This window comes from Equus asinus, chromosome 26 (assembly GCF_041296235.1).
Source record: "Equus asinus isolate D_3611 breed Donkey chromosome 26, EquAss-T2T_v2, whole genome shotgun sequence".
NCBI classification, from domain to species: domain Eukaryota; kingdom Metazoa; phylum Chordata; class Mammalia; order Perissodactyla; family Equidae; genus Equus; species Equus asinus.
The window spans coordinates 41,626,053-41,639,359 of record NC_091815.1 but is presented as its reverse complement, the minus strand read 5'-3'; the positions used below and the strand labels follow the sequence as shown (position 1 = coordinate 41,639,359).

The window sequence follows — 13,307 nt, the reverse complement described above, 5'->3', positions numbered from 1 at the left end:
TGTAATATATTGTTCTCCTTATATGGGACTAGATTTGATTTTCAAATATTTTGCTTTTGATTTTTATGCCCACATTTGTGAGAGATATTGACCAGTAGTGTTCCTTTCTTTAATGTACTTGTAAGATTTTGTTATCAGGGAGCTGCTGAACTCATTAGCTAGAAGGGGAGTCTTCACACTTTTTTTTAATGCTCTGAGAGAGTTTGCAAGATCAGAATTCTTTCTTTCTTAAATGTTTGTTAGAATTCACCCATAAACTCATCTGAAGCTGAAATTTTGTTTTTAATTATGCCAGGGCTGTAATTAATTATATATCTCTTCTATTTGTAGCTTGCAGTTTTTAAGCATCCACTAGTTGTTGAAACAGATTCCCAGAGAAACAAGTCATCAGAGACTGAATCCCTGAAGTTGTGTCTCTCCGAGAATTGTTTTAAGAATGGCTTTAGATCTCAGAATCTCATTTCAAGGTGAACCATCCAGGAATGATCCTGGGTCAGAAAATCATGAGTTTAATCCCCGTCAAGTACCTGCTGTCCAGGATGGGGAGAGGATCTCCAAGTTCCCGAGCACTCAACACAGCTTATTTCAAAATGGCAAGAATTCATGTGCAAGGCAGGAACTGCAAAGACTCTATAAGTTATTTCACTCCTGGCTACAGCCAGAAAAACACAGCAAGGATGAAATGATTTCTCGTTTGGTCCTGGAGCAATTTATGATCAATGGCTACTGCAGTGACAGGTCCATGTTGAAAGAGAAATGGGAATCAAGTGGCAGAAACCTGGAGAAATTCATGGAAGATCTGACTGATGATGGCATGAAGCCACCTGGCTTAGTGAGTAGAGGGTTCTGACCTCTGGGGTGAGGGGCAGAGGGGTGTAAGGAACAAGTATACAGTCAGTTGAAGTTGCCTGGAAGTAGCAAAAGAAGAGTTATTGTAGACACAGTTATTAGTCCTCACCAAAGGAAGTCTTTACCATCCTAAGTAAGCAAGAACGAGAGTAGAAGTTTTTATAGGCATTTCTTCAGTGGGACATATAGAAGCCAATATATTAATTGATTTAAGTTATTTTAGCTGGTGAGGTGATAGGAGGGCTCACTAAGAAATTGGCAATTGAGCAGAAACCTCAAGGATGAGGAGAAATGCCTTAACACGAGCTGGTGCTTCCCTCAGAAAGCCTTAATATTTGTCTTTTTTCATTGAGGAAGACACACTAACAAGAAATTACATGAAATTTAAGGCTAGGAAAGACAAGGGCAGGACAGCAGGTATGGGGCAGGCAATAGAGGAATCTTGGGAAAGCTTGACAAGGGGAGGTTTTCTGTCATTCAACAGATCTATACACAACAGTGAACAGACTTTGTTTACAGGTCCACGTCTGCATGCAGGGGCAGGAAGCTCTCTTTTCTGAGAATATGCCCTTAAGAGAAGTCATAGTTCACCTCAGGAAACAGTTGTCAACAGGAACCCAAACTGGAGAGAACATGGGGACCCCTTTCCAGACTCCCAAAGATCATTCTCTGGAAACAGAACAAGGTGAGTGAGGGGAGCCCAGATACTAGAGGGATGTTCTGTGTGGACCCCTTCTTGGGTACGACTTCACTGAATCACTTCTTTATTTTCACAGGAGATGAAGACAAAGAAAATGGTGGCAACATATCTTTGAAAACTTGTCAAGTAAATGACAGTATGACTAGTCAAGGCAATCAAACACCTTCCCTACTCATCATCCAGGGAGAGAACCGTCCTGGGCCTGGAGAGGGAGGTGTTCCTTTGGAGAATCCACTCAGCTCCAGAAGAGCAGGTCTAGGCAGCTGCAGGTCCCAGGAAGAGTCCCTGAAAGGACCCCCTTATCAAGATGTCCTTATAGAGGTGGGACCAGGGTTTCTCTCCCGGCCAAACCAGGTTACGCCTGAGCGTGTTCCTACCCACCAGAGCATTGAGGGAAACTCAGCATGTGGGGGACACCAAGAAAGATCCCAGGGAGCCCCCAAATCATACAAATGTGAGAAGTGTCCCAGGATCTTTAGGTATCTGTCTCGGTTAAAAGCCCATCAAAGAAGACACAATAATGAGAGGACATTTATTTGTGGCCAGTGTGACAAAGGCTTCTTCCAGGCATCAGACCTACGCGTGCATCAGAAGATTCACACAGGAGAGAAACCTTTCAAGTGCAGCACATGTGAAATGTCCTTCAGCCACAAAACCAACCTTCGGGCTCATGAGAGAATCCACACAGGGGAGAAGCCCTATGTGTGTTCCCTTTGCCAGAGAAGCTACCGCCAGTCATCCACCTACCACCGCCACCTGAGGACTCACCAGAAAATTGCCTTCAAAAGTGTTCCCTCTAGGGGGCTGGCCCCGTGGCCGAGTGGTTAAGTTCGCGCGCTCCGCTGCAGGCGGCCCAGTGTTTCGTTAGTTTGAATCCTGGGCGCAGACATGGCACTGCTCATCAGACCACGCTGAGGCAGCGTCCCACATGCCACAGCTAGAAGAACCCACAACGAAGAATACACAACTATGTACCGGGGGGCTTTGGGGAGAAAAAGGAAAAAAATAAAATCTTTAAAAAAAAAAAAAAGTGTTCCCTCCACACCAGATGCTCCCTTGGGTACAGCCCCAATGTAATGTATACGAATCTGTACAGGTATTTCCTAGTACTTCTCTATTTAGAACACATCTTATAATTTTCCGATTATATTTTCCATTTATTGTCTCACTCCACTAAAGTGTAAGCTAAATGAGGGCAGGGAATTTCTCAGTTTTGTTTACTAAAGTATCTCAGGTGCTTAGGAAAGTGGCTGACACATTTCAAACGACCAATAAATATCTGTTGAATAAATGAATGAATGTGTAATGTTGGTGTTTATGCCTTACAATCCAGGAATGTCCAACCCCAGGACACAAACCCCAGCTCACAGTGGTCCGGGGAGGCTTTCCCTGCCTGCCGCCCGTCCTCTGTCCACACCCTTTCTCTCTAGTGCAGCCACAGCACCTAAAAAGTGGGGAGCAGAGGCGGAAACCCAGAAATAGGCCTTAGCTGATTAAAGGGAACATTTATATTTTAAATGCTATAACCATATCTTTAATTCTTTGGAAATATTAATAGCTAAATTGGACCTGAATATGACTGGTGACTGAAAGTTGCAGAATGCTATTTTATTAACATGTACCAAAAAAGTCAAATGTTTTCCATGCATTTCTCCCAGAGATGAAAAGTATGGGGGACAGGAGCGCTTATCTGCAGAACTAGTTTGAAAGGCAGTTTGGAGAAAAAGAAAGGGTTCCGTGCAGTGCTGAGGCAGAAGTAACCGTGCTGTTGTTGGGAAGACATTTGCAAGTGTGAGCTGCTTTCCAATAGGAAATTTGGGCTCAGTCTCACTGAGAAACTAGAAGGTGCCATGTAAAAATGGCTTGTATCATGGAAGTGGGCATTCTGCAGGGTAAATTGTGACATTTGTCTGATTCTCTCATTGCATCCACAGAAGGGAGAACTAGGGCTGTGGATAATGCCCCACTGTGTGGAGAAGCCCATTTACCAATCTTCTTTCCTGAGCTGTCTCCAGATGTTATGCTGTTGTGAATATTCTTGCACATACTTCTTGGTACAAGGGGAAACTTTTCTTTGGAAAGACCTCTGGGAGGTGGGTTGTAAAATAATAAAATATAGGTATTGATCTCTGCCCCCTGGTTCCTGGCACAGAGCTCCTAAATCCTTTGGAATTTCCTGTGTGAAAGGAGTGTCTTTTGTTTTAATGAGGCGACTCTTGGTGGGCTCCTGGATAGCTCCAGGGTGAGGGCTGGTTATGAGAAAGACCAAACCATAATTAGAAGCTTGGAACTTTCAGCCCCACTCCCCCATCCTCCAAGGGGAGAGGGGCTGGAGATTGAGTGAATGATCAATCACGCCTTCATAAGTAGGGAGTTTGGAGAGCTTGATAAACACATCCACATGCCAGGAGGATGGCACACCCAGCTCCACAGGGACAGGAGCTCCTGAGCTCAGGACCCTTCCAGACCGCACCCTATGAATTTCTTCATCTGGCAGTTTATCTGCATCTTTTACATCATTTATTATATAATAAGCTGTTCAACTTGAATGTTTTCCTGAGTTCTAGCTGTCCTAGTAGATGATCACATCTGAGGAAGGTGGTCATAGGAACCTCTAATTTGGAGGCTAGTCAGACAGAAGTTGTGGTAACCTGGGGACCTACTATTTGTGATTGGCATCTGAAGTGGGGGGCAGTCTTGTGGGACTGAGCTCTCAGCCTGAGAGGTTTGTGCTAGCTCCGGTTAGTGTCCAAATTAATTTCTCTATCAATCCTCTGCTTAACCAGTATGCTTGGATTTTGCAAGTTAAACTCACATTGACAGCTCTCCTCGACATACTGGCTGCTTGTACGACTCTGTCAGGCATTGTGCAGGTACTGAAATCACAGATAGGGGGCCGACCCAGTTGTGTAGCGGTTAAGTTCATGCGCTCCACTTCAGCCACCTGGGGTTCGCTGGTTCAGATCCCCCGTGCAGACACAGCACCACTCATCAAGCTATGCTGTGGCAGCATCCCACAGAAAATGGAAGAAGATTGGCACAGATGTTACCTCAGTGACAATCTTCCTCAAGCAAAAAGAGGAGATCGGCAATGGATGTTAGCTCAGGGCTAATCTTCCTCACAAAAAAAGGAAAGAAAAAAAATGAAATCACAGATAGTACGCGTGCCTGGCCTCCATGTGACTGTGATCTCAGGGACTGTATGCAGAGTTTAATTACACAAAGGTGGGTTCCCACTCAGAACCCTGTCCAACTCAACTGAGGTGAGGTTCAGATCTGTTTTTGGAGTTTCTGCTCATGTGCTGGAGAGGAGAGGGCTCGCTCTCAGGGTGGAATCAAGAAGGTCACTGGACTTATCTTTGTGGTTGACATCTGTTATTCCAAGTGGAGCTGACTTATCTGTTGCAGCAGTGAATCCACTTTTCTCTTTAAGATATTTACTTATATTTGAAAAAGGAGTCCATTAAAATATTTAATAATGATTATTTGCAGGAGTGTTGTGTCCCTTAGTATCTAAACCCAAAACATCCCAGTCATGAGATGAAACATTTTCATCACCCCAAACACATTCCTTCATGTCCCTTTGCACCTACCGTTCCAGGTGGGCACTGTTCTAATTTATACAATTGTTCATTCATATCGTTTGTGCTAGAACTTCACATAAATGGACTATACAGTTTATAGTTGCTTTCGATGGCTGCCTTTGCTCATAATTTCCTTGTGATTCATCCATGTTTAGGCATCTATCGGTCATTTGCTTTTTATATTACTGAGTTGTGTTCCAATACACACACACACACACAATACCTGGTCATTTTATGCAGAATTCCAAATATCACTGACCTACTTCAGAATAAAGTTTCAAAACGTAAGCACTTTAGAACTTTAATTACTTGATCACATAAAATTAAAATATTCCAAATATCATAAAATTTGCTATCGGCGTTTTCTTTTCTCAGTTGTCTCAAATGTGTTTGTTCTTTAAGGCAGCTTCACTGCAATCAGTATCCATCATGTACCCACACGGCTTGTGGTAGGGATGGCTTGTATGTCACTCTTTAACCTATACATGGCACTTCGTTCCTCTTTTTTATTCTTATAATTTATTTGTTGAAGCTGTGGGTCATTTGTTCATAAGAATTTCCCACATTCTAGATTTGGTTTTTCGCATCTCTCTGATGCTGTTTTAAGATGCCAAGCCCCCCACCACATCTCCTGCAAACTGGATATTGGTGGGATGGATGATTGGAGGGCTGGTGCCAGTGGACAGGTGTGTAATGTTGACACACCTAGAGGCACATGCAATGTGACATTTTAGGCTAGCACACCATGGTGCAGCCTGGAAATACACAATCATGTCAAGCACCCTATGACGCAGGTGTGTGACAGGTGTGATACTGCAGTACAGCCTACAGACATGAATATCTTGGGAACTCTGTGTGACAAGTGCTTTCTACTGACACAGCCCAGCACAACCTGGGGGCTCTCCACACACACCCTGGGGACACTATGTGACAGGTGTGGGATGCTGACACTCTAGAAAACAGCCTGGAAACACAAATACAACATCACAACAGAAAAGATATACGACAGACATAAAACGTATGCAACAAATATGCAAAACACACCAGGGACCTATGGGATAGGAAGGAGGTGCTGACCTGCCACAGCCATAGCAACACAAATGTACAAATGCTCCATGGAGACTGGAGACTAGTGAGACAAGCACGTCATAGGGATGCCCCAAAGACACACAGAATCACACAGTCTACATGCACAGAGTGTGATGAGGAAGATACAGGTGGAGATAGTCTGGCTTGGAAAAAACAACCTAACTCCCATCTCTGCAGATTTGATGAGGTGCCGGTGGAGGTCACAGCAGGAGTCAGGTGCACCCCGTGGCACAACCTTGGAGACTAAGATTTGAAGATTCTTAGATGGTGGGAGGAAACCAGCCGGAGCTGAGAAGTCTACACAGAAATGCCCACCAAGAAGGCTCCAGACCCTCAGTCATACGGGGCAGGAGGTGGGAGATTTACAGATTTTACAGGGGGGTGGGGGTGGGGGCTGGGGCAGGGGTGGGCGGGGGATGGGGGGAACTTTCAGCCAGTTTCCCCAGCAACTGTTCTGGGGGATTAACAGCCATTGTTTTGACTATTTGCAGTTTACCAACAATGGTGAGGAGGCTGCAAGAGTCTCCCTCACAGCCCCCCCCCCACCCCTCTCACCCCCGTCAGGATGTGAGAGACCTCAGTGGCCACCCTCACTCCTTCAAGGACTCTTCCAACCTCCATAATGGTAACAGTGATAACTAGGTGACATCTCAGTATGGGGGCACAGAAAGGAGGGGATACCCAGAAGTCATATTTAGGAGAAAGACCTACAGGACCATGGGGAGGAATCATTGCCTATGATGGCAAAGGGGCGGGGTGCTTCTGAAGTGACACTGATGACCGTCCTCCTATAGAAGGTTTCCCACATTGCAGAAGGGAAGGAATTTTGTGGAAGATGTTGCATACCATGGGGGAGGGCTCGGAGAGCCGCAAGTGGAGATGTGGGGGTGTGGTTACTTATGGGCCATCTGGGTAGTCAGGTGGCTGGGAGTCCCGGCCCAGAGTCCTCAGCAGTTCCAGTGGGGGAGCACAGGAGGGAACAAGGCAAAGGACCCAGTGCAGTGTAGGCTAAACCCTTCCAACTCAGCCGTTTGGCAGCTGTGGGCCCTCGTGGAAGTCCCTCACCCTCTTTGAGCTGTAGATCCCTCCTTTGAGAAGTGGAAATAATAGTTCCTGCATCCTGAGTGTTTTGGGGGCTGTTAAAATGAGATCATCCTCAGGAGAGCTCATTAGTGTTAGCTCCCTGTGACCAGATGAGTGGGGGCCATCAGCATAAGAGGAGGGGGGGCATGACTGCAGAGTGCCCTGGGGGGCCATAAGTAACCTGAGTAAGGGGCCTTCTTCCAACCTGGGGAGACAGTAGAGAGGGAACAGGGGGTCTTTAAGGCGGGAGGAGGCTGAAATGCTTATAACAGCAATAGCAGTGGGAAATACTTCATGTCCTGCTGACTGTGGGTTCACTGTGGTGATGGAGGAGTGTGGGGTTACAATGCATCCTGACCAGAGGGACCTGGGTTCAGTCCCACCTCTGCTGGGTAGACTGAATGACTTGCCAGAGCTGCCTGACCCTCAAACCTCGAGCAGCTGATTGAGATGGAAATACGATATGGGCTACCTTGAGGGTTGTTGGAGGACCATTAACAGTTGCATAAACACTAGGAACACCTCCATGAACCAGGCACCCCAGGATTTGCTTTTTGAGTGTTTGATCTTTAATTCTGACAACAACCTGGTGAAGTGAGAACTATTACTGCATTTCTGGGAAAATCCGGGATCAGAGAAATGAAATGTCTTCCCCAAGGTCACACAGCAGAGAAAGTTTTGGATTCAAGAGGCTGAATTTAGGGAGGGAGTGACATCAGCATCATGGTGGAGTGAGTTTTTCCCTCAGTCTCACCTCTTTAAGTTACAACTAAATGGACATTCATTAATTAGCAGAGGATTCCCTGCAAAGACAACAAGACTTCTGAGAGATCCATGGAGCTACACATCTAAAGGTAGGTGGACTGGACCCCTGAGAGGCAGTAAAACTAAGTAAGTGTACCCTTCTCCCTCCCCAGTGGCAGCATACCAGTTCATGGATCCCCACACAGCAGATTCCCACAACTGTAAGAGGAGGTGAGGACAGCATGACTGGAAAACACTTTGAGGCTCTGGCCCATGGGAGGGCCCAACATGCCATAGTGGCCTTGCCTGTGGAAATGCTCTACACTGAGTGGCGGTGGCTCCCCTCCACCCTAGCACAGTGCAGGCAAGAAGGTGCCCTGCCCGCTCAGAAGGTGCCCCTGTCTGCAGAGCACAGTAGCCAGAGGGATCCACAGAGTGGTGGCTCAGCCCCCGCATGGGTGCCCTACACCCTTAGTGTAGCGCAGGCAAGAAGGCACCCTGCCCACTCAGAAGGTACCCCAACCCACAGAGCATGGCAGCCCACAGGAACCATCAAGTGGCGGCTCAGCCTCTACATAGCCTGCAGCAGCTAAGCTGGTCCCCTGCCAAGCACAGAGGCCCTGCCTATGGTGCCTGACCCGCAAGCCCAGCATAGAGGCCCTGCACACATGAGTGCCACCTGCAGAGCAGCTGTGGCCAGCCTAGGCAAATGCAGAGCAACCCTACTTGAACAACTTCCAGCAGAGGGGGCAGGATCCGAAAACACAGCTTCTGCCCACATCCCCAGTGGTGGCAGGTGGAATTTGTGACCTGATACTATCACAAATGTGCTGGCAAAGGATCAATTCATCAAACATCATGAAGAACTACATTAATACTTCAGAGCAGAAGGAATATAACAGGGCTCCAGAAACCAATCCTGAATTCACATAAATGACAGAGAATTCAAAATAGTTGTCATAAAGAAACTCAATGAGTTACAAGAAAACTCAGAAAGATAGTTCAATGAGCTCAAGAATAAAATTGATGAACATAAGGGGTACTTCACCAAAGAGATTGAAACTCTAAAAGAAAAAACTCCCCCAAAACAGAAGTTCTGGATATGAAGAAGACAATGACATAAAAAATAATCTAGAATCCATAAAAAATAGAGCTGATGCTATGGAGGACAGAACTAGTGATTTAGAGGATAGAAATGCTTCAGGTGGAGGAGAGAGAACCAAATTTTTCTAAAAATGGAGGAATTCTTTGAGAAATGTCTGGCTCAATTAGGAAAAGTAACATAAGAATTATAAGTATTCAAGAGGGAGAAGTGAGGGAGAAAGGAGCAGAGAGCTTGTTCAAAGAAATAATAGCTGAGAACTTCCTAAATCTGGGGAAGAAACTGGACTTACAATTACATGAAGCCAACAGAACTCCTAATTATATCAACGCAAAAGGACCTTCTCCAAGCCATATACTATTAAAACTGGCAAAAGTCAATGACAAAGAAAAAACATTAAAGGCAGCAAGGCAGAAGAGAATAACCTACAAAGGAACTCCAATCAGGCTTTTAGTGAATTTCCCAGCAGAAACCTTACAGTCTACGAGAGCATGAAATGATATATTCAAAATACCGAAACACAAACCCTCACCCCAGCGCCCAGAACACTGGGGCCTCAGTCTGAGGTCCTTATTTCAGATTCCACAGAAGGGGAGCTGACTAGCTCAGCCAGGCTGGGTCAAGTGTCTCCACAGCCCAGTTGGCAGGGCCATGGGTGATGGGCTGTTCTCAGAAGAGACAGTGAGTCAGGCAGACCACCAGGTCACATTTGTCATCAGTGCCCCTCAGGGATCTTCCTGAACAACACAATCTTGGTAAAAAGGCCCCTGGTGTCTACAAGATCCTCACATGTTTCCTGTGGCCTGGGCCACAATCCTCCATTGGTACAGATGATTTTAGAGGGTGCACAGGGATGTCATCAAATGCCATGGGTGGACATGCTGAGAAAGCTGATCCTTTTCCCTTCTCTTTCCCTCCTGATTATTAACAGAATTTCTCACTTCAGTGCTGAGTCTTTCATGCCTCCTCACTGTGGCTAATTTCCCTTTTCAACCAAGGGAGCAGCCTCCAGCTCACAGCCCTGAGCAGGCTGCGTGAGCTCGCCAGAGTTAACATCATTATTTGGATCTCATTGTTGTGGTTTGATGGTAACCTTCTATTTGTGGCAAATGAAATTGACTTTGCCATCTACCAGAGAAATACAAGATTCTCCTTTAGAATAAAACTGTGTAAGAATAATAAAAAGTGGGTCAACTTAAGGAAAAGCCAATGGTCACAGCTGACATCCCCTGAGCACTGACCACATGTCAGTCTGGGGGGCGCTACCCATGCTCCCACCCTTAGTCTTCCTGACATCCATCCTTGCAAAGGGAGGCACAGAGGAGCCATGCGGCGAGTCCCTCAATAGGCTTGATTTATTCAATTTAGATGTGCCCTTTTTTTGAGACACCATTCTCTGCTTTCTTTGATGAAAGATGTCCTTGCTTTTGTGAAATGTTGGCGAGAATAAATGTGAAATGTCTTTATTGGACCAAAGTACAGTGTGGGTTTTCTATTTTTAAACTTTTTAGCAGTTTGTCATATTCATCTGGGAATCACCAAGTCACTCCCTCCTAAAGCTCTCTTATCTCAGGATTAGATACTGCAGATCACCTCCTCCTCACCGACACTGACCCCACACAGTGCCTGTGAGCTGTTTCCATTAGTGTGGGGCTCCAGAGCCCAACCACATGGCAGTGAATCCCAGCTCTGCTGTTTGTGAGCTGTCTGGCCCTGGGTGAGTTTCTGAACCTTGGTGTGCCTGTTTCCTCTTTGGTATAATGGGTATTATTTTGTCTACTTTACAGGGCTATTGTGAGGGTAAATTAGTTAATATATGAACAGGGCACAGAACACACAGTCTGTTCCTCCCTGCTTGTGTGTGGGTTACTGATTATGATCCCTGCTTCCATCACTGCTGTTGTTAATATCATCATGCTTCTCCTCCTTCTCCTCCTCCTCCTCTTCATCAATATGCCTGGGCTCAGAACCTTCTGGAGCCCTGGATGTGGGAACACCCCCAAAATATTGGTTCTGGTTTTTATATTAGGGATCAGCATCCCATGGCAGTGTGGCACAGGGATGGAGCTCCTGGACTCAGAGGCAGCGTGCAACTCCTTCCTCATGCTGACACTTACTAGGGTTGAGACACGGGGCCCCTTAGTGAAACTCTCTTGGCCTCGTTTTCTTCATATGTTCATTTGGGATTATTATAATAATACTTACCTTGTAGTGTTATTGCACGTATTTAAATAGATTAATATCTGTAAAACTTGAACTGAATTGGGCACACAGGAAATGCTAGAAACACATTTTTTTATATGAAATAAATTAGTGAATCCTCTGATGTTCTCCCTCATGAACCTTGCCAGCTAGTTGACCAAGAAACTAGTCTGATTGGGAAGTGAATGAAAGCTGGGGGGCTCTTCGCACATGGATGGCCAAAAGGCTCCCTCTGTCAGGGTCTAACTGGTTTTTCAACACCAGCAAGCAATTAACTCAACTGGAGATCACGTCAGATCCCACAGGTTAAGGCCTGAGTTCCATAAGACCGCCATCACTTCAGACTGAGAAAAACAGCTTTTAGAGGAACACATTTTAATGTATAGACACACACACACAGAGCAATCCATGTGCAAAAGCAACTCTAAAAGTATATTATACTGCAAACTTTGTTTTTCTCTAGGAGGTTTAATTATCTGAGACTTCTCACAATTTATTTTATAATTTTATTTAGTATAGGACTCCTTTAATAAATAATAGAAAACATTTTATACTTTTTTTGTATTAGGAAAACAAATATCCTGATCCAGTTTTCTTTTCCAACTTCAGTTTAAAAATCCTACAGAGGGACCAGCTCCATGGCCGAGTGGTTAAGTTCGCGCACTCCGCTGCGGTGGCCCAGGGTTCGGATCCTGGGCGGGGACATGACACTGCTTGTCAGGCCATGTTGAGGCAGCGTCCCACATCCTACAACTAGAAGGACTAGTGCAACTAAGATATACAACTGTGTACGGGGCGGGGGGCGGGGGGGAGGAGATAAAGCAGAAAAAGAAAAAAATCCTACAGATTTATTTATTTATTTTTAAGATATTTTGCTGCTGCTTCTTTTTTTTGTGAGGAAGATTGGCCCTGAGCTAATATCTGTTGCCAATCTTCCTCTTTTGATTTTCTCCTCAAAGCCCCTGTACATAGTTGTATATCCTAGTTATAAGTTCTCCCAGTTCTGTTAGGGATGGCTTGACAGGCGGTGCGTAGGTCTGCGCCCAGGATCCGAACCATTGAACCCTGGCCGCTGAAGCAGAGTGTGCGAACTTAACCATTATGCCACTGGGCCGGCCCCAATTGTACTGATTTAGACAGAACGGCTAATTGCAAGAAATGCAAGTACATGTTTCCACAGAATACACAGCAGAAGAATGGAAATTTACTAAACATGTATCACAATCTCTTGGAAGCTTGTTAAAACACAGATTCTTGGGCCTGATCCACAGACGTCTGGGTTCAGGATTGAGAATGTGCATTTCTCCTGAGTCATCAGGTGACACCGATGGTGAAGATCCAGGGCTCAAACTCTGAAAATCAGGGTTCTAGGACAGGTGAGGCTGCCTGGGCTCAGGCCCCAGTCCACCACAGGGGAGATTCGCAGGCTCTGAGAGGCAGAGCTAAGGTTTCTCACCCAAATGCCCTGAGCGTGTCTGCAGTGAGCAAAGCAGAGGAATGGCTGACTGGGCTAGTGGCCCAGGCTCTCCACTGCTGAGGAGACCTGTGAAGGCTCTACCCACTGACTAACCCAGTCACCTGCTTCTTCTGCCCAGAACTTATTGCAAAAATACCCACGTCGTTCATCCCTCACCAACTTCAAGAGTTTTCTCCTCTTATTAGGGAGCCCCCTTACTGTGCGGTATAATGTTACATTCCCTACTCCCCTCTCAGGACTCTCGCCCTCTTCTTCCACTCTGTCTGCCACATTCTAACCTACTGTAGACCTGAGTATTCATTCTTTTCTGTTTCCGGTCTTTCTTCCATGAATACCGGGTAAGTCCCATGGGTGCAGGGGTCTTTGTCTCTCATATGACCCAATGTCTCCCATACACCCACAGTAAGTCCTAAAACCAAATATTTGCTCATTGATCATTAGTGAGACCAGGGAACAAACACGACATCTCAGCTCCCC

General features: G+C 45.8%; 1 protein-coding gene across 1 annotated transcript; it reads left to right on the top strand.

Annotated features, from left to right (window-relative positions):
* Positions 1 to 436: 436 nt before the first annotated feature.
* On the top strand, positions 437 to 2,377 carry LOC123281109 (zinc finger and SCAN domain-containing protein 4-like). The gene is made up of 3 exons (XM_044759194.2): positions 437 to 832; positions 1,369 to 1,534; positions 1,626 to 2,377. The coding sequence occupies exons 1-3, from the start codon at positions 437 to 439 to the stop codon at positions 2,375 to 2,377; spliced, it is 1,314 nt and encodes a 437-aa protein (XP_044615129.1).
* Positions 2,378 to 13,307: the final 10,930 nt, after the last annotated feature.

Coding starts and splice junctions, on each gene's coding strand:
- LOC123281109 (XM_044759194.2), top strand. CDS start 437: ATGGCTTTAGATCTCAGAATCTCATTTCAAGGTGAACCATCCAGGAAT. Junction 833..1,368: donor GCATGAAGCCACCTGGCTTA/GTGAGTAGAGGG, acceptor CTTTGTTTACAG/GTCCACGTCTGCATGCAGGG. Junction 1,535..1,625: donor TTCTCTGGAAACAGAACAAG/GTGAGTGAGGGG, acceptor TTATTTTCACAG/GAGATGAAGACAAAGAAAAT.